At 33.9% G+C, this 21,536-nt stretch overlaps 1 protein-coding gene across 4 annotated transcripts in view; it reads right to left on the bottom strand.

Moving 5' to 3' along the window:
• Window positions 1-6,855: 6,855 nt before the first annotated feature.
• The window catches only part of ZCRB1 (zinc finger CCHC-type and RNA binding motif containing 1), a 32,051-nt gene continuing 17,370 nt past the window's right edge, over window positions 6,856-21,536 (bottom strand). For 2 of the 4 annotated variants that reach the window (XM_074269577.1, XM_074269576.1), the window contains exons 5-10: window positions 16,321-16,422; window positions 15,037-15,148; window positions 14,588-14,695; window positions 8,894-9,006; window positions 8,407-8,482; window positions 6,856-7,587 (exon numbers count right to left, since the gene is read on the bottom strand). In XM_074269577.1, coding sequence (XP_074125678.1) covers window positions 7,456-7,587; window positions 8,407-8,482; window positions 8,894-9,006; window positions 14,588-14,695; window positions 15,037-15,148; window positions 16,321-16,422 — 643 coding nt within the window. In that variant the 3' untranslated portion in view covers window positions 6,856-7,455. The remainder of the gene's footprint in view (window positions 7,588-8,406; window positions 8,483-8,893; window positions 9,007-14,587; window positions 14,696-15,036; window positions 15,149-16,320; window positions 16,423-21,536) is intronic. The other 2 variants (XM_074269578.1, XM_074269579.1) reach the window with 1 other exon arrangement.

The raw sequence follows: 21,536 nt of genomic DNA, 5'->3' as shown, positions 1-21,536 counted from the left end.
CCTAGTAAGTATAGGATTCTGAAGTAACACATATATCAAGTTCTCCTAGCAGAATGTAAAAAATCCTTGTTTAGTTCTTCATGAGCATTCATATTTACTTTTTTTTTGTTGCTCTTGAACCTTGTGTTCAGATCTAAAAGCCAACACCTACTTTCTTTTAAAAATGTCTTCAGTTATTTTTAATGTAAATAGAATTTTATTTTTTCCAATTACATTTAGAAATTTTCAACATTCATTTTTTACAAGATTTTGCCTTCCAAATTTTTCTCTTTCCCTTTCTCCTGATTCCTTCTCCCCAGATAGCAAGTAATTTGATATAGGTTATATATGTGCAAACCTTTTAAACATATTTCCACATTAGTTATATTGTGAAAGAAAAAATAAAAAAGGAAAAAAAAACAGTGAAAATAGTATGTTTCACTCTGCATTCAGACTTCCTAGTTCTTTCTCTGGATATAGATGGCAATTTCCCTTGGAATTGTCATTGATCATTGTATTGCTGAGAAAAGCTGTCTATAGTAGTTGATTATTACACAATATTGCTGTTACTACATACAGTGTTCTGGTTCTGTTCACTTCACTCAGTATCAGCTCATGTAAGTCCAATCAATACCCCACTTGCATAGATGACACCCCTCCTGGATACTATTCAATTTTTTGTTTTTCAGTCTTTATTTTCTTTTATCTATAGCAAGCTCCTCTTCAGTGTTGCTTGTGTCAGGCTCTTCAAATCAGGGGTCCTAGGATAATTTAAGTGAAAGAAGATCCTTTAGGGGACTTGTGGGACCTTGTTACTAATGGGTAGGATATAACAAGAGTGATATCTGTTTTATTAATCCTGGGCAGCATTCTCTTTAAAGAAGCAGGACTTGATTGATTTGAAGTGGAGTACAAATTATTGATATGGCTTCCGTTTACTTGGAGCATGCATGCTTTTGAAGATCAAGATTCTTCAAATCAGGCAGAATTCTCCTTGCAGTGCAGATCAGGTAATATTCCATGACAAATGTAGAGGGAGAGAAGAAGCTGCATTCACTTGAATTAATGGTAGGTTATTTAATTTCTTAAGCTCCCTTTGGTACATCACAGGTATAGATAGTCTTTATTAGTCAAAGCATCAAGTCCAAACCCTGTTACAGTCTTCAAAGCAATTATCCCCAAACATATTATAAAAGATTGGAAAACAATAGTAACTTGAGATTCACTGTCCAGGACAGCACTGTTCAAATTCTCAGTTTTTCCCATTACTCTAATACAAGGTTCTCTAAGTCTCAATGGAGTAGATCCATTAAAAAAAAAAAAAAAAGATGACTAGGTCAGTTTAACTATCTTCAGGTCCAAGATTGGTTCCTTTTCCTGCCCTGTGATGAGCACATTAGTACCTTGGATACCTTAGAATCAGCTGGAATCAGGATAAGTAAAAGTCCTTGGTCTTTATTCTTGGTCTTTAGGGGTAGGAGTGAATTGGATGGACACAGAATCTCCACTACCTCTCCTCTTCAGTTCCTGTTCAGAAGTGACTCTGGCTAGTCTTACTCCATCCCCTAGTTGCTCCTACAATTCTCTGTATACACCAATTATCGAGCCAGCACAGAATAGTGGGAAGGGCCATTTTCCAAGCGTATAGAGTATTGTCCAATCAGTAATTAGCCTTAAGTCCTTGGTCTGATCTCAGTGCATTAACTCAAGAGTTTCAGCCCTTTACACTGCCCCTGTCTCAGTCTTTCCCGAGTTGGATCAGAAAATTCTATGTTCTTAATGACCATACCTTCATCTTCTTTGTTAGGAAATACAAAATAAGTATAGTCATCTAATCCAAAATTATAATAGAGGATGGTTCTATTACTTTGGGGATAAGCTGAAGGGGGTATTGTTATGTCTGGTCTTCAGACTCTCCATTCCCATGGTCACATGATGCAGCTATGGGAAGCAGTAAATAGAGTGGTAGGTCAGGAATCAGCAGAGTCATAGTACTTCTGGCTGGAAACAATAGCTAGCAGTGTGACTCTATGCCTCAATTTGCTCAGTTGTAAAAGGAGGATTATAATATATACCTCCCAGGGTTGATGTGAAGATCAAATGAGAAAATATCTGTAAAGCGCTTCTTTATCTAGTAGGTGCTTAGCAAATGCCTGTTCATTTCTTTTTCCTATACTTCTCTAAGGAGAATAGGATTGTACATCACTCTTTCACCTGATTGTTTTTGGTCTTGTGACTGACACAGATGCTGCTGCTTTAATTCCTTCTTTGCTTCTATGGCTCACATTCAAGAAAGCTTGCAGCCTGAAGATAGGATGTTTGTAGTAGATTTACTCTTGAAATTCAGGAATATCACCTCAAGAATGGTGGGCAATAGTTTTGGTGTCTACATGGTTGTGATGAATGAGAAACATGAGAGTCATGTACCAAAGCCTTGGCTTCATTTCCACAATGCCATTTTACTTTCATTCTCAGAATCCACAGTACCTATGTCTTCTTCCAAATTGCATTCTGAGGAGGCTTTTTTCCTGTGTTATACATTAGTAGAGATAAAGTTAGTATAATCATCTTTCCCTTCATTAGTATAATCATCTTTCTCTTATCAATTGGTATGTATTATGCCAGATGATATCTGTATCAAGGAGGTTATTCACTACCATTCTGGCTGTTCCCTTTAGATTTTTTGTCAGCCTCTTCCTTTATCTAGCTCAGGAAGCTTCCAATATGTCAGGCCTACAATTGCCTGTTCAAATCATGTCTCCCAGTATTGATTTCCTGGGGGACATTGTTCATGGCCAGAGAAAATGCCAATGTGGAGTTAGTATTTGTCTACCATATAGGGCACTTTTTAAGGTTTCAAAAAATAACAGATATGATTTTAATTTAATTTAAAAGAAAATAATACAAAATAAATATTTTTATTCTTATAAAGTAAAAAGATTTCCAAATTGAAAAGCAGGTAAGGTTAAATAGCAAGAGAAAAAAAAATAGGATGAAATAGAAGTAGCATTTATAACTATTGTATTGGGAAAAAGACTGACAATATTTTACATTATGGAATAATTGCTTTGTGTGTTTAGGTTAACAATTAAATTAATGGCTGCATTTCAGAAGCTATCATTAGAAGACATTTATATAACATAGGGTATTGCTTCAGCCTTACTTACTGATAAAATGACATTTTTAGGTTTAATTGTGAGTTTCTCTATAGGAATGTCTCCTTTAATTAGAAAGATTTCTATGCCTTTAAGATCTTTACAAGATGGGCTAGTATGAAATTCCCAGGAATAACTAACTCCCTACTACCAATTCCTCAGGTAAATATACATAGTCAAAGTATTTAGGTAGACTAAAACAAAACTTCTTAAACTATGTGTTATGACCCCATGTAGGATCACATAATTGAATGTGGGGGGGTCATGAAATTATGATTTGTTATCAGGAAATATTTGATTTGCATACCTATTTATATACCTATATACCCAGGATTGTGTAAAAATTTCTTGGGTGGAAAGGAGTCGTGAGTGGAAAAAGTGGAAAAAGTAGTCTTAGACTAGAATATCATCCTAAGTTGTCTTACCTGTTGTAAATTTAGTGGTCTTAATTGTATACTCTTCCAAGTCTTTAGCTTTTCTGGCTAATATACTTAAAATTTTTTCATTCTTAAAGACTGGGTTTATTTCTAACATTAAAAGCTCTCTATACTTTTCAACTGCTAAAATAAATTATCTCTCAACTGCATTAGTTTTTTTTTTTTTAAAGAAATTTCTCATTTGTGTTCATAGTAATTCATAAATATTAATCAAACAATAGATATATAGTACCATAGCAAAATATTCTGTGCGATATGGTGCTTAAACAACACAATAACAGTAACGGACATTGAAAACTACCAATAACTTGTATCATAATGTAACAATTATAACAAACCCAGTAGCCTTTTCTTAGCCTTCATTCTCTTCAAATTTTCTGCAGTGTTAAGATACTGATGATCACTCTCTCTTTGATACTCTCTTCTAAGTTTCTCTCTTTGTTCTCCTATTATACCATTCTCCTTCACTGGATCCTCATCCAGAACATATCCTCTAAGGATGGGTATCCCAGAGTGTTCTTTCTCTTCTCCGATACTACTTCCCTTGATGAACTCAGCAGCTCCCACTCTAATCTTCATGCTGATGATTCTCATATCTATTTATACTGTTCTAATCTTTCTGCTGACCTCTAACCTTGCATCTCCAATTGCCTTTCCAGCATCTCAAACTGGATGTCCAATAACATGTTAAAAATGGAACTCATCTTTCTCCTTAAGCCCTCTTCCCCTTCTTCTTTTCTTAGTATTACAGAGGGAACATCATCCTCCCAAACCCTCAGGCTTACAACCTAGGGGTCATTCTTAGCTCCTCAACTATTCCCCACTGCTCATATTTAACCTGTTGCTAAGGTCTGTTGATCCCACTTTTACAATATACTTCAAATGTCATCCTCCCTTCTTCTCTCTGATACTTCCTCCACTGAGGAAGAGGTCCTGATGAACTCACCCTTCCTATTTGATAAATTGCAGTATTGCCTATTACTTCAGATCAAATACAAATACCTCGATTTCATGTTCAAAGCCCTTCACAACTCAGTGCACCTCTCACCCAGTTTCCTGTCATACCTTAACTCTCTGCTATATACTCTTTGAACCAGTAACACTGGCCTCTTTGCTCCTTCTTGGATAAGGCATGCCGTTTCTCAGCCCCAGTTTGATTTTCTTCCAAGATTTGAAATCTTCCTCTCTTCTCTACCTACTAGCTTCCCTGGTTTCCTTCCCATTTTCTATAAGAATCCTTTTCCCTTTTATTTCTTATTTTATCCTGTATGTAGCTTGTTTGGAGGTATTTGTTTATTTATCTCTCTCAATAGACTGTGGCTTCCTCAGTGTATCCCTAATATCCAGCTTGCCTCTTTTAGTGATTTTTTTAGATTTTCCCTTGGAAGACCCATCTATTGCTTTTGAAATGAGCTGTTATTATCTGATTCCCAGAAATGAACCCATTTAGTTTTGACTTTTCCTAGCATTTCTAATCTGTTGTTTAAAATCCCCAATTTAGGGGATGTGGGAAGAATGGGACATTAATACATTGTTGGTAGAGTTGTGAATTGATCCAACCATTCTGGACAACAATATGGAACTATGCCCAAAAGGCTATCAAACTGCATATCCTTTGATCCAGAAATGTTTCTACTGGACTTGTATCCCAAAGAGATCTTAAAGGAGGGAAAGAGACCCACATGTGCAAAAATGTTTGTGGCAGCTCTCTTTGTAGTGGCAACAAAGTGGAAACTGAGTGGATGCCCATCAGTTGCAGGATGGCTGAATAAATTATGGTATATGAATGTTATGGAATATTATTGTTCTATAAGAAATGATCAGCAGGATGATTTCAGAGAAGCCTGGAGCGACTTACATGAACTAGTGCTAAGTGAAATGAGCAGAACCAGATCAAAGTACTTGGCAATAACAAGATTATATGATGATCAATTCTGATGGACATGGCTCTTTTCAACAATGAGATGATTCAGGTCAATTCTAATGATCTTGTGATGAAGAGAGCCATCTGCATCCAGAGAGAACTGTGGGAAGTGGAGCACAACATAACATTTTCATTTTTTTTTGTTTGCTTGCATTTTATTTTCTTTCTCATTTTTTCCCTTTTTGATCTGATTTTTCTTGCGCAGCAAGATAATTATATAGATACGTATGCATATATTAGATTTAACACACATATATATATATATATATATATATATTTTTTTTTTTTTACCATGTTTAACATATATTGGATTACTTGCCATCTAGGGGAAGGAGTGGGGGAAGGGAAAATTGGAGCACAAAGTTTTTCAAGGGTCAATGTTGAAAAATTATTCTTGCATCTGTTTTGAAAATAAAAAGCTTTAATAAAAAAATAAAATCTCCAATTTAAGCTTTCCTGTTTGTTTGGATACATGGGTTTAGTTACAGTTCCATATTTGTTTTGATCTTTAGTATAAGTAGTGTTTTATGGGAAGGGGGCAAGTTGATGTGGGTGAGCTTGTGTGCTGTTTTCTCCTCTTAAGCTAAAGTCTATTAATCAGAGAAACACTTTTAGTTTTGAACTAAATCATACCTCTAGACCAGAAATATTTAATATGGAAGGAGGTAGTTATATTTCTCTTCCAATGCCCCTTTTGAAGAAAGTTGAGGGAAAAATCTCCTTTGGAGAAGGGTAGGCCAAATCTCAGAGAGAGAGCTGTTAATGCTGCCCTATGCATGAACTGCATTTTAGATAACCTTTGACATCCTTTTCATTATTTTGATTATTGTGCAAATTATCCCCCAGTTCTATGTACTTTGCTCTATATCTCTTCATATAGATGTATAGTCAATTTAGGCATAAGCAGAGAACTTAGCCTTAGTGAGGAATTCGGATAAATTCTTATGCTACCAGAGAAGGAGAAAGATTAGGTGATGATGCTGAGTTTTGAGAGATAGAGGATGTGGGACTGTAAGAACTCATGTTGGATGGCCTTAAACCAAATTACCAAAAATAATGAAAATTTTGACTAATGTATAGAACCATTATTATAAAAAACATAAAATTAATTTCTCATTTTCTCAAAGGATTTTTTAAAAAATACAGGTAAAATACTGTCCTTTTTCTTCTTGTTCTTCTTTCTTAAATAAAGGAAGCAAAAGCTGGGACATTTTTGAGGAAATTCATTAGACTTTATGGATATTTGAAAATTGTTCAGGTAGATAATCAGTAATGAATAGGCAATGGCAGGATCCAAAGAGAGGTAATTTTGTAATGATTTTATAGTTGTGTAATTCAAATTCCAAAGCATCATCTATCAGGTATTTATTTATGTAATTTATTTATATTTTATATTAAGTAGAATACATAATAAATTCTTCCTCTCCCTCCAACTCCTGCCATTCATCCTTAAAAAAACTTCTTTTGGGAAAGAACATTTCTAAATACAATTAAGTCACTGACTTTCTTTCTTAGGAAGTTTTTGTTTAAAATTAGATTTGAAAAATGCTCAAGTTGACATGTGAAACATGAAGAAAGCTTTAACTTTTTAGTAGCTTCTTAAAAATACTTAACTTCTTTAAAGCAAGTCTATAATGGCAACCTGACAATGTTTAGCAATTTAGTTTTCTTATTACCGAATGTAACTGGTTAGGTTGCATTTACATATACTTTTTAGAAGAGTAACAGTTTTAGAAGAAAAACTGGATTTGTATTGCTCTACTAAAATAAATTCAGAAACATGATACTTCTAAATAATTTTTTGGTTTCCTACGAAAGTAAACTTTGCAATTGTAGTTGCAAGGTATAAAATGTTAGTTACATGTTTCCTTATATTCAAAATTCCAATGATAATTTTAACACCAATTAACTGTGCTTTAAGATTTTTGTATTTTAGTGATATATACATAATAAATCAATTTCAATCACTAAGTTCTTCCTCATCACTGAAATATGCACTTTTCTTTATCCTTGGGCGTCTTGAATCATCTGATGTTGAAGGTTCCCCTGCACTGGGCTTCCATCTTTGTTGGTCTTCTTCAATTTTGGCTTGCTATATAATGGATTTAAGGGGAAAAAAAATGGAGTATTTAGATATTATTTCTTTTATACTGAGAATAACCAAAAGCTACAATGGTGTTTTTATTATGCAAAATTATTTTTGTATAATTTTTAAATATACAATGGATAATGTGAAGATGGGGGAGACTTCAACATTGGTAAGACAGACAGACACACACACACACACACACACACATCACAAGGAAGACACAGAATCTTTCAGAGCTTGTTTCTTCATCTGTAGAATGTGAATAACAATACTTAAGACTACTTACTTTATAAGACTTTTAAATAAAAGCCTTATATCAATGTCAAATGAATGGAAGCAAGAATTTGAATTATAATTTTTATGTTAAATAACCCAAGCTATAGTATCATTTAAAAAAAAAAAAAGATTTTTTACTCAAATCAGGAAATTATATCTGTTGTTTTCAAAGGTATTTCTTTTGTATTCATCATGTATGAATATACAACTTTTCTACCTTTTTTGGGGGGGATGTTCTTTCAGGAAACAATGATTTGGGTAAATGAAGATTTTTCTTTGGTCATATGGTAATTAAAATCAGAGGGAAGACTATGAAAAATATTTTGGGACATTGGTCTAGCAAAACATTAGGAATTCTACTCTACTATATTGTAACCGACAGAAAACACTTCCCCCTTAGTTTATATTGAAGAATGGAAAGAAGAGTAGTAGTGAGTGATAGATAGGGAGGGCACCTCTGACCTTTCTTGTTTGTATAAGTGATGTCTGGCAATGTACAAAAAGTAGTGAATTACTAACTGCAGGAAAATGGAAGCTTATACTAACCTGGAAAGCTATGGCTTGGCTGAGGCTATCAAGAGCAGGGTCTTCTCCTTCATCTTCACTTTCTTCCGCTTCTTCACTGAAATACACACACACACATATATATATGTATGTATATATATATACATATACACACACACACACACACATATATATATATAAGCACATACTTGTGTGGACATATTATAAATATGTATATGTTATATATTGATATTTATATTTCTCTCTATATTATATATCTATATCTTTCTCCCCCCCTCCCCCCAAGGCTGGAGTTAAGTAACTTGCCCAGGGTCACACAGCTAGGAAGTATGAAGTGTCTGAGACCAGATTTGAACTCGGGTCCTTCTGAATTCAAGGCTGGTGCTCTATCCATTGCACCATCTAGCTGCCCCCATCTTTCTCTTTCTCAAATCAGAACATATATGATCCATAGTAGACATGTTAGGCAATGTAATATCTTATTCTCAGAGAAGAATGATATACATACATTTCTTCTTCCAGTTCAATAATTTTCTTTCTTTTTTTCTTTTCTTTCTTTTTTGGTGGTTCACGTTCTCCAAGCACATTTTTAGGGCAAGCATAACTTAGGTGACCTGTTTCCTTCATTATATTTTTATTATTTAAGAGGAAAAAAAAAGACATTAAAAGTACTGCATTAGTGAGCAGGAATTTTTTTGTGGTTAAGAATAATGTTTTGTTGAAAAAAAAATACCGAAGCCATGTCAGAACAAGATTACCATGATATTGGTAATATTCCTTATCTCTTCATTAAGAAAGCAAAACAAAACAAATACAAAAATCAGAATGATGGAGCTTAAATTTTTTTTTTGGGGGGGGCATTTTATGAAATTTTTCTACAAATCAAAGATTTTTCAGGTTGGAATGGATCTCAGCAACCAATCAGTCCAATCCAAAGAAAGGGGGAAAAGAAATCCCTATGATGACTGGCTTAGTAGTCCTCTACTGAGGAAGAACCCACAGCTAAGGTAGCACATCTCTAGACAGCTGTTAGGAAGCTTTTCCTGACATAAAGCCTTTATTTGTTTCTTTGCAACTTTTGCTCACTGCCCTTAGTTCTGCCTTCTGGAACCAAAAGGAAGAAGTTCAAATACTTAACACAGCTATCACATTTACTTGAGTAGTCTCTTCCCTATTTCCTTAAACTGAGCTTCATATGGCATGGACTCAAGGACCAGCTCTTGGTTGCCTAGTTACTTTCAAGCTTATCAATGTTAATCATTATTAAATTATTGTGCCTCAAAATACTTAATACTCCAGATGTGGATTAATTAAAAATGAGTATTAAAAAACTACCATCTTCTTAATACTACACTTGTTTTAACATTACTGCCCCAAATTTAATTAGCTTTTTGGCTACCACATTATACAGTTAACTCATTAAATTTATAGTTTACTGACTGCCAGACGTTCCTTAGAACAATAATGTAGTATAGCCATGTCTGAATATGCCTAGAATTCTTGAAATTCCACTATTTAAAAAACTCAAATGTAAATGGATACAAAATAACATGTAAACAGTGGGAAATTATTGTCATATTATTTTATTATATGAATAAAAACCATGAATAATAATAATAATCTCTAATAAAGGAATACTTTGTTGTCTTTTAATTCTTTCAGTTATCTTTGACACTTCATGATAGGATTTCAGCTTTTCTTGGCAAAGATACTGGAGTGGTTTATGTTATTTCCTTCATCAGCTCATTTTCAAATGAGGAACCTTAAGTAAACAGGGTTATTTGAATTTGTTCAGGATCACACAACTAGTGAGTGTCTGAGGCCAGATTTGAACTTAAATCTGAGAACTCAGATTTGACTCCAGCTTGGCACTCTATCCATCATACCACCTAGATGCCCTTAGGAACACTTAGAAGTTCCTTAACTTTTATGTCAGTTAGGGAGGAAATACTAAAAACCACCACTGAGAAATCAAATTCTATGGTCCTCTTTTGAATATTGCTTTATTTTTTCTGAATCAAAATTTGGCTCTTTTAAGTTTAAGAAGTCCAGATTCTATTTACTTTAGTTTTTCAGGGATCTGTGATTTCATGGTAATTCATTTGTAATTTCACCAAAGCATATCACACTGAATGCTTTGCAAGCTGTTCTGGTTGAAAATGTCTATGAGTTTGTAGCCAAACCTCGGAGATGAGCCTCTAAATTTAGGCTGGCCTCAGATGACAGAGAGTTCACTGTAAAGCCCATACACTGAAAGTTTTTGAGCATCATACCACCAGTCATTAATTAAACTTAGTTTGCATTTGCTTTGAGAATACAGGGTTTATTTACCTCCATACTCTTTAATGAGGCGCCAGACTAGGACTTTAGAAGAGATGACAGTATAACTACTACTAAACCAAAAACATTTTTTCTTAAATCAAAATTTCAAATTGTGCTATCAACTAACCTAACTTACTACATTCCATATTATATTATTACATTCTATAGTTTAGCTTGGCTTTGCTGATACATCCCTCATAAGATAAAGTGAGAAAAGTAAAACTTATTTGGGATGCAAAGATTACAAATACATAGAACAATCAGAGAAACACTAATACTGATTTAGCAAATAAGCTCTATGAAAAAAAAAAAAGAACTATCTAAAAGCATGGTGCTATTTCTAGACCTTGAATTAGGGGTTTAAAAAACTGGCAAAAAAGAAAGGAGATATTTACAGGTTTCAGAACCTGGAGTAATACCACTGCCAAATGCCTAGGACTTATTTTTTGCATCTACTTCTACTGATGACAAAATTGGAAGAAGTAGAGAGAGGACGTGTTGCAGAAATCCATTTTCTATACCATTCTGGTTTGTATACAAGCATTTTCTTTATCCCTGATTTCAATTAAACTTATGGATATAACCATTGAATCTACTTTACAGTAATTCGATTAAAACATGAAAGAAATGGGGCAAGTAGGTGGCCTAGTGGATAGAGCACCAACCCTTAAGTCAGAAGGACCTGAGTTCAAATCTGGCCTCAGACACTTCACACTTCCTAGCTGTGTGACCCTGGGCAAGTTGCTTAACCCCGACTGCCTCAGGAAAAAAAAAAAAATTTAAAATGAAAACATGAAGGGAATGAGGTCTTAAGAACCTATTAAACTATGAGTTCCTTGAGAGCAGAGACTGTTTTTGCTTGTATATCCCTACTGCTCAGTACAGTATCTTGTACATTGCAGTTAGTTAAATTCTTTTTAACAAAATTGTTGTTTGTTAACTATAAATCACATAACATCTTGTTCTGTGGCCACAAAGTAGTTTTCTTATTTCATGAAACTGCTTTGCAAATGTTTAGAGTTGGGTACAATGAGAACTAGGGAAGGGAACATGTATGGCTTGAAAAAAAATCATCAGTACAAGAAAATCAAAGAAGATACTCTAGCTAAAGAAGATAGTGGAAGACAATATGAATTAATTTTATGTTGCATCTTCAAGGATTCTTAGCACATGAAAACAAATTATATAGATACTAAAAAGAAATCCCTATTAGATAAAACATTCTGCTATTTTTTCAAAGAAGTAATTTGTCCTCTACAAAGTCCTACTTCAATGTCTTACGTGGAACTAAGATGAGCTGACTGACCAGAGAACACAAGCACTGGCAGATTCTATCATTTTAGAAAAGTTTCAAGTATGATCTGACAAAGAGACTGTGTTTTCATCTTGGGAATTAATCTAGAGAAGCCATAATCAACAGGCTGATCATTTGAAGATGATTTTTTTAGTTTTAGAAACCCATGAAAAAAAAAACACAAACATATATGGTATCCAATCTTTTGCTTCTGCAGCGGCAAAAGCAAGGTGCTTAAAAAAAAAAAAAAAAGATGCTAAAAATCACATTTTAAGACCATCAAACAAATTTTATTTTGGCTGTTGGTATTGTAATTTAAGATGTTTGTTTAAAGGTCAGTGTAACAAGAAACTACTAGAGGAACTGAGTTATATTGATTTTAATGTTCTTGCTATAAGTTAAATCAGAAGAAATGAAGAGATATATAAATTGGAAGATACACAAAGAAAGAGTTTAAGAATAATATGATAAAACTCTCTAAATGAAATGATCATATTCTTTGAAACTGAGATTCCTCAATATAAAAACAGGCAGGAAAATGACTCACTACTATTAATGCTAAAGGACTATTAATCAGACTATTAATGCTAAAAGGAAACAACAAAACGAGTACAAAATTAGATGAAACAGTAAAAATCAGAAAAAATGTTATATACACACATATATACGTGTATATATCTGTATATATGGCAACTTAATCCTGATGTAGTCAAACAAGTTATTGAAAATTTAAAATAGGGGAAATGGAAGAAAAAAAGAGGAAATGGATAGATTTTATAATTTTATAAAGAAGTTTAACTGATAGAAAGCAATGGCTAAAATAAGGAAACCTTTAAAATTGTAAAAAATTGTTTCATTTACAACTTATATGCCAGGTCAAAAATCTTATGAATTAGGATCATCAAAGACATTATGAATAGAAACCTCATAAAACAGTTGAGGAAAAAAACAATTTAAAGAAAGTTTGGTAAGAGATGCAACAAAGCAGAATCACTTCAAAGACAAAATGGAAGGATAACAAAGTGAAAGAAAATGGAAAAGAACTTTAATGATTTGAATAACAAATTTTTCGCTATCAAGGAGAGTGAAGCAACTCTAATATCACAGTGCTGGATATTTTTTTCTAGAAGTATTATATCAAAGTGAACAAATGTGGAAAAAGATGTTGGACTGGAAAAAATATAATTGTAGACAGGATAGGCGTAACATAGTGGTGAGGCTGAGAGACTGACTCACAAGGTATCTGAAGAAAAGCAGAATAACAAAAACATGGACAAATCCCAAACCTAATAAGCAAAATTAGTGAAAGGAGATGGAGAAATTCACAACTACCAACCTATGATTCTATTTTGCATCTACTTTTCAAAGGGCAAATAGGTGGAACAGTGGATAAAGTGCCAGGCCTGGAGTCAGGAAGACTCATCTTCCTCAGTTTAAATCCAGCCTCAGACATTTACTATCTGTGTCACCCTGGGCAAGTCAATCATCCTGTTTGCCTCTGTTTCCTCATTTGTAAAATGAGCTGGAGAAGAAAATGGCAAATTACTGCAGTATTTCTGCCAAGAAAACCCCAAATGCGTCATGAAGAAGTGGACATGACTGAAATGATTGAACAACAAATTACTAAAAATTTCTTGGGTGACAATGTTGGTTGACAATTTTCCTTCATGTAATATTGAGGAAAGGAACATGGAGACTTTTCTGGTCAAAATAATTCATCACTGTCATAGAAGGAAGACAGTGCTAAGTTTACTCTGAAAAGGGATTCTTTATAATAATGAGGTCTTTCTTTTGTTTCTCTTTGCAGATAACATTATCCTAGTTACATCAAACCCTGGAAGGCTGCAGAGAACCATGAAAGAGTTCTGCAATTATTCAAAAGAGTTTGACTTAATCATCCATTAAAGGAAAAGCAATAAAGAATGCCTATGTCCTTAATTATGGACTGCAGTTGGTAAGACAAGTTTTACCACTTGTCCATCTGCTTATATATCTGGGACAATTAGTACAAATGGATATTAAGTTGAGGGAATCAGATTTAAATAGAAGAAGAGTAGATTGTATTGCTCTCAGGAAGTTATAAGAAGAGGAATTGGTCAAGGATAAGTATGACAGATGCTTTATTAACATTCTTGCAATTTTAGGAGAACTTGAGGAAGTTCCTCAGCATGATAATTAAATCCATTGTAGCAAATTTATGGGGGGACATAAAGGCAAATTGCAAAGGATGGGTAGGATCAGATGGGTTGTCAAACGCATTATTGGAAAGAATACACAAACTGATGAGCTCATAGATCTGTTTTGAGTACCCAAGTGATCTTTCATTCACTCAAACCTTGACTATATACCTCAGATTAAAGGAAATCAACTTGATAATTGGCCTGTATTACAGAACTGAAAATCAGGAAAAATAAAAGTTATATCTGAACATGACAAATTCCTTTTAGGGTTGCTTCAGATATTTAGACTCTTCACATATATCCTTCCATCATAGTTTTATGAACCAGAGTAGATAATTAAGGAAAGAAAGATGTAAAATATATTGAAGAAGAATATATGGAAATTTTTGTAATGTTTTTTACTTACTCCACATTCATAACACCTAGATTTATCAAAGTAGTTGCGCCTTCGGATGAACTCAGCAGCTCTTCCATTGTCAATAGCAATGCTTGCTTTTATCACTCTCCCGAATAACTAAAGCGAGGAGGAGAAAAATAAAGCAAAATAAATTTTACAAATTAGAGAACTTCATTTTTTCCCAAATCTCTGATATATTTTTTTTAGAAGTTAATTTTAGTTACTGCAAAATGGGGATGCCTGCTTACTTGAAGCAAACCCTACTAAGCAATACGCTGCCTACCTGCTATCTCCCTTTTGAACTCTCCTTTCATTTTGGAAAGGTGAAGGCAATGAAGCCTTTCTCACATGTTTTCCCAGTCAATGTACTGGATTCTTTTGAACTTTATTTTCATCTTTTATCCTCCTTTCTTCATGGAGTGGGTGGGCAACTCATGTTGCCTGGATGACTGGCCTACCTGCTTATTGTTTAGTGCCCTCGAACAGTTCTGTGCTGATTCTTTATCCAAAAACAAAATAAATGCAACACCTTTACTCTTCCTGGTATCCTTATCTTTCATAATAGTAACCCTAAAAAGAAATAAACAAAAGTATTAAGAAACCAAAATGGGTATGAGTAAATATTTTTGAGGTTCAAATAAATGAATATGTTCAATGCAAATACTTTTAATGTGTAAGGAGAATTAATTTAGTAAATCAATTATTTCTAGATTATGGAACACTCAAAAGGAAGGCAAAGAAAATATAATGCTAATTTTAATAAATTCAAAGGTATATTAAATGCTATATCCATAAAACTTAAATCAGTGATTAAGAATGACAATGGAATTACTAAGAAAAGCATTATTATTTTCTTTTGTTAGCAAGAAAGGCAATGACATCTTTGAAATACATTAAAAACAAGTTTACTTAAAATGTGTATTCCTTTGCCTTGTCTGACTAGATTTTTGAAAACTCCCCTCTCCCTCTAATGTGCTACACATGACATATTGAAGTGGAATAGTGATCTGTCCCATTTCCTCAGTGTCTTAGTTCTCTGGCCTAGCATTGCAGTTTAGATCCTGTTGGCATCAATGGTTCAGAGTCTGTCTTTCCTGGCTCTGGTATGGGTACTTCCAGGTGGCAAGCCTTGGCAGGCTTTTGCTCCTCAAGGACTGTGGCCAGGCTGACTGTTATGGGCAGAGGAAACTTCCAAAACCTGGAACTGGGGTTCTGTGACACTGGAACAAAGGAAATAAGAGTTTTGGGTTTTGATGTACGTCTGTAATATCCTTGAGTCTGCTTGTGACTATAAATGTCTATGAGTATACTCCCAAAGTACAAAGGTATAAGTACTTGTATATTTTGTACACAAAATATAAGGTATAAGAAAGGAGCATATAGAAAAAGTTTAGGTGAAGGTAAGACCTAAAATTGGACTTGGTAACTTTCAATTAGTTCTCTTTATATATAATATATGCAGTATGTGATTCCTTTTGTGATTAGAATGGATTTTAGAAGCCAAGATTTAATGTAAAAATATAATAGGGGCAGGATATGTAAATTTTCCAGTGCTGCTTTTTTATTCATGTGAAGGTCATGGCAAAATTCTGAGAAACACTTAAATCATATTGTAAATAGGTACATTAAAATAGCTATTATCATTATAAGCCATTTAGATACTCCTGTGAAATGCTAAGAGCTTGAAATACAATTCGGATTGTAGATACATATGCTATGATTTTGCTCTTCTGAGTACTTACCTCTGATGTCTAATTACTATTACCTGATGACAAAGAATTGTTAAACAACAGAAAAAGTTTTGCACATTGAAATTAGACATTGCTTCATGCTGTGGCTTCATCCTTGATAGTAAAAAAAAAACAACTGTTTAATCTGTTTGTTGGTTCCCCCTTTTAATTTCATTCTTAAATGCCACCAGAATGACTTTGCTTAGTTGAATCTCTTGCCATGTTTTTTAACAACTGATTTTAACTTCTGCTTCTTTGTCTTTTGAGATGTTGATTATAACGTTTCTTATAATTCTTGTAAAATTTTAGAAACAAATTTTTATTTTAAATTAAGTATTGCCTTTTGTTAAGTGATTGTAACTAAGATTTTAAAAGCTTTCTTTTAGAAATTTAGAATTTCCAATACCTCTAAAGTCCGAAAACAAACAGTTGTTTTGCTGAACAAAAAGAATCGGACTTTGAAATAGTGTACATTTAGCCTGTGAAGGAAATCCAAAATGCAGTCAGACAAAATTAGAGGGATTAGAAATTCTATGTAGTGGTTCATAGTCTTGAGGATCAATTCTTGAGGGAATGCCAAAGGTTAGAGGATAGGAAACAATGTGATGATCCAGTAAAGGACACTGAAAAGAAGTCAGACAAGTAGGAGGAGAACCAATAGAAAGCAGTTTCACTAGAGCATAGAAGAGGGAATACGCTGAAGGATGTTCAAAAAGAATTTTTTTTAAATTAAAGCTTTTTATTTACAAAACATATGCACGGGTAATTTTTCTACATTGAGCTTTGCAAAGCCTTCTATTCCAAATTATCCCCTTCTTCCCCTTCTCCCCTTCCCCCTCCCCTCCCCCAAGATGGCAGGTAGAAGGATGTTCAAAATCTTAAGAAGTTGCCAAGAGGTCAAGAAAAATAAGGTTTATGAAAAGACTGCTGAGTTTAGCAACTAAGAGACTTTTTCCTAATGACCTGGAGAGAATATTTTCAGTCACTGTATGGAGAAGTGCAAGGGCCTAAGAAGGGGACAAAAAGTGAGGAAAAAGAAGTCATAAATACAGATGGATTTTTCATGGAATATGGGTGTGAAAGGGGGAAGAGGTACAAGACAAGGACTTCGAAGAAATGACAGGTTTAAGTGAAGGTGGATAGGGGTAGACATACACAATGGCAAAGTAGCCAGTAGATAAAGTAAGGTCTTCTCCTAAGAGGGAAGGAATGGTATAAGGGGTTTGAAAAGAGAGGAAAAAGTCTGGAATGTGATAGAAAGTCATTCAGGGAAGATTACAGGGATATCTTGTAGCAGTAGGTACTTGGATGAGAAGCAATAATGTAATAGACCTGGCCAATGTAGTTATATGGCTTCCTCTAGTGGTGGTCAGTAATAACTATAGAAACAAAGAAGGTGAATGATAGAGAAAATTTAGGATTGGAAGCAAGGCTTCACTTCAAAACAGCAGTTTACTAAAGATAATATATGGAAATCACTGCTGTAGCTATAGCAAGATAGGTACACTTAACTACTGTTGTTGGAACTGAAAATCAATTAACTGCTCTGGAACATTATTTTGGATTTATGTTAGAAAAGTAACTAAACTGTTCAGTTACAATTAATCAACAAGCATTTGTTAAGTACTTACTATTTGTAAGGAACTATGCTGGGTGCTGGGGATATAAACTTAAAATTAAATAGACACAATCCTCAAGATGTTTATATTCTACTGAGGGGGAAAATATATGTATATAAGTGTACATGAAACAATTAAGAAGTAATTGGGAGAGGGTACTAGCATGAAGGTAGTATTTAAGCTGAGTTTTTAAGCAAACTAAAGGATTCTAAAAGGTAGAAGTAAGGAGTACATTCCATGCAAAGAATATAATCAAGATAAATGCACAGACTAAAGATGAAGTACCATGTGTGAAGAACAGTAAAAGATCAGTTTAAACTAAAGTATTTATGATATAATAAGGCCTTAATATAGGCAGGTTGTGAAGAGTTTTAAAAGACAAATCAAGGAGTTTATAATTGATCCTAACGGTAATAGGGAGTCACTGGATAGGGGAGTGACAGAGTCAGATTATTAAGAAATACACTTTAGTCTCTTTGTAGAGAATAAAAACTAGAAGAGAGAAACATTTAAATGGTATTTTACTTTTTACTCCAATTACATGTCAAGACAATTTTTAGCATTCAGTTTTTACAAGATTTTAAGTTCCAAATTTTTCTTTCTTTCCCTTCCCTCCCCTCTTCTGAAAATGGTATAAGGTTATCATGTGAAACATATTTCCATATTAGTCACAGTTGTGAAAGTATGCATCAATCAGTTCTTTATCTGGATGTTGGATAGAATTTTCATTTGTTTTTTGTACCTATCCTGTTGGGAAGAAACGAGTCATTCACAGATGATTATCTCACAATACTGCTGATACTGTGTTTAATGTTCTTCTGGTTTTGCTCACTTCAGCCTACTTCAGTTCATACAAGTCTTTTCGAGTTTTTTTTGAATTCTGTCTGTTCATCATTTCTTACCGAACAGAATTAAGTATTTCTCTACTGGGCATCCCCTCAATTTCCAACATTTTGCCACCATGAAAAGGGCTGCTATAAATATTTGTGCACATGTAGGTCTTTCTCCCCTTTTTATGATATTTTTGGGATGTTAAGCTAGAAGAATTGTATAAAACTGTTTCATAGTTTGGTTATCTTTTGGATACAGTTCCAAATTATTCTTCAGAATAACTGGAACAGTTCACAACTCCACCATTAGTGCATTAGTATTTTAATCCTACATTCTCTTCAATATTTTCCTTTTTTTAGTCATATTAGCCAATCTGATCGGTAGGTAGTGGTACCTCAAGAGTTATTAATTTGTATTTAAATTATTTAGAACATATGAAGTACACTTCTTCATATGCCTATAGATAGCTTTGATATCTTCATCTGAAAACTGCCTGTTTATATACTTTGACCATTTATCAATTGGGGAATGACTTGAATTTGTATAAATCTGACTCAGTTCTTTATAAAGTTGCAAAATAAGGTCTTTATCAGAGACATTGCTGTAAAGATTGTCTTCCAGCTTTCTGCTTTCTTTCTAATCTTGTTTGCAACAGTTATGTTTGTACAAAAACTTTTAAATTTAATATAATCAAAATTAGCTATTTAACATTTTATAATGCATTTAAGAATCTGGATGCTGTACCACATGTGCATAGTATTGCTATTCCTTCATTGTCTATGGCTTTATCCAGATGTAGTTTACTTCCTTATCTCTTTTAATTAGGCCTATTTTTGCTTTTGTTTTGTCTAAGATGAGGATTGCTACCTCTGCTTTTTTTCCTTCAGCTGAAACATAACAGATTCTGCTCTAGGCCCTTACCTTTACTGCTTCAAGTGTATTTCTGATAAACAACATATAGTAAGATTTTGGGTTTTGATTCACTCTGCTTTCTTCTTCTTCTTTTTTTAATGGAGGAGTTCATTCCATTCACATTCAGTTAGGATTACTGCGGATTTCCCCCCATCCTATTTTTTCTCCTGTTTGTCCTCTCTTTCCCCTTACTCTTTTCCTCCTCACCAGTGTATCCCCCAGTCTGCCTTTCTCCTCTTCTTCTTACTTAATCTCCTCTCCTACTTTTCTGTTGAGTAAAAGATTCCTATATTCAACTGATTATGTATACTATTCCCTCTTTGAGATAAAATTTGATGAGAGTACACTATTCCCTCTTTGAGATAAAATTTGATGAGAGTAAAGTTCAAGAGATGCTCATTGTCCACCCTATCTTCCCCTTTATTGTAATAGATTTCATGCCTCTTCATGTGAAATAATTTACTCAATTGTACCTCTCTATTCCTTCTGCACCCAGGGTGCTGCTTTCTCATCCCTTAACTTTTTTTTGTCATTCTCTTAAATGCATCTTATGCCAGTATCCTCTCTATATATTCCTTCTAAGCTGTATTATCAGTAATACAATTTTTAAGAATTACAAGAATCATCTTCTTATGTAGAAGTATAGTTTAGTTCTATTGAATCCCTTATGTTTTCGTTTCCCTTTTTACTTGTTTATGCTTCTCTTGAATCTGCATACTAAAGATCAAATTTTTGATTTAGTTTTGTTCTTTTGCCTATGAAAGCTTAAAAATCCTTCTATTTCATTGAATGGCCATTCCCCTCCCTGAAGTATTATGCTTGATTTCATTGGCTGGTTCTTGATTGCAGTCCCAACCCCTTTGTTTTCCAGCATATTCCATGACCTCTGATCATTCAATGTTGCACCTGCTAAGTCCTGTAGTATTTTTTTCCTTGACCTGATAGTTTTGTAATTTGGCTATAACATTCCTTGGAGTTTTTGTTTTGGGATCTCTTTTCTGAAATGATTGGTAGATCCTTTTTTTTTACCCCCCTGAGGCTGGGGTTAAGTGACTTGCTCAGGGTCACACAGCTAGGAAGTGTTAATTGTCTGAGACCAAATTTGAACTTGGGTCCTCCTGAATTCAAGGCTGCTGCTCTACCCTCTACGCCACCTGGCTGCCCCCGGTAGATATTTTCACTGCCTATTTTGCCTTCTGATTCCAGGATACTAGGGCATTTTCCTTGATAATTTCCTGAAAGATGCGTTCTATGGCTTTTAAGTAGTCCACTAATTCTGTCATTGTCTTTTCTGGGTGTATTTTCCAAGTCAGTTGTTTTTCCCATGGGTATTTTATATTTTCTTCTATTTTTTTCATTCTTTTGAATTTATTTGATTGATTTGTGATGCCTCTTAAAGTCATTAGCTTCCACTTGCTCAATTCTAACTTTTTTTAAAAAATATAGGTATTTATTTTCAAAATATATGCAAAGATAATTTTCAATATTGATCCTTGCAAAACTTTGTGTTCCAAATTTTTTCTCCCTTACTTTTCCCCAACCTTCTCTCCTAGACAGCAAGTAATCCAATATATGTTAAAAATGTGTAATTCTTCTATATATATTTCCACAATTATCATGCTGCACAAGAAAAATCAAATCAAAAAGGAAAAAGCAAGCAAGCAAAACACCAACAAAAAAGGTGAAAATACTATGTTGTGATCCACGTTCAGTTCCCATAGTTCTCTCTGTTTGCAGATGCCTTTCTCCATCACAAGTCTATTGGAATTGGCTTGAAAAACCTCACTGTTGAAAAAAGCCATGTCCATTAGTCAATTCTAACTTTTAAGGAATTGTTTCCCTTAATTAGCTTTTTTACTTTTTCTT

This window comes from Sminthopsis crassicaudata, chromosome 5 (genome assembly GCF_048593235.1).
Source record: "Sminthopsis crassicaudata isolate SCR6 chromosome 5, ASM4859323v1, whole genome shotgun sequence".
In the NCBI taxonomy this organism is placed as follows: Eukaryota; Metazoa; Chordata; class Mammalia; order Dasyuromorphia; family Dasyuridae; genus Sminthopsis; species Sminthopsis crassicaudata.
The sequence above is the reverse complement of the archived record's forward strand: the minus strand, read 5'-3'. Positions and strand labels throughout refer to the sequence as shown.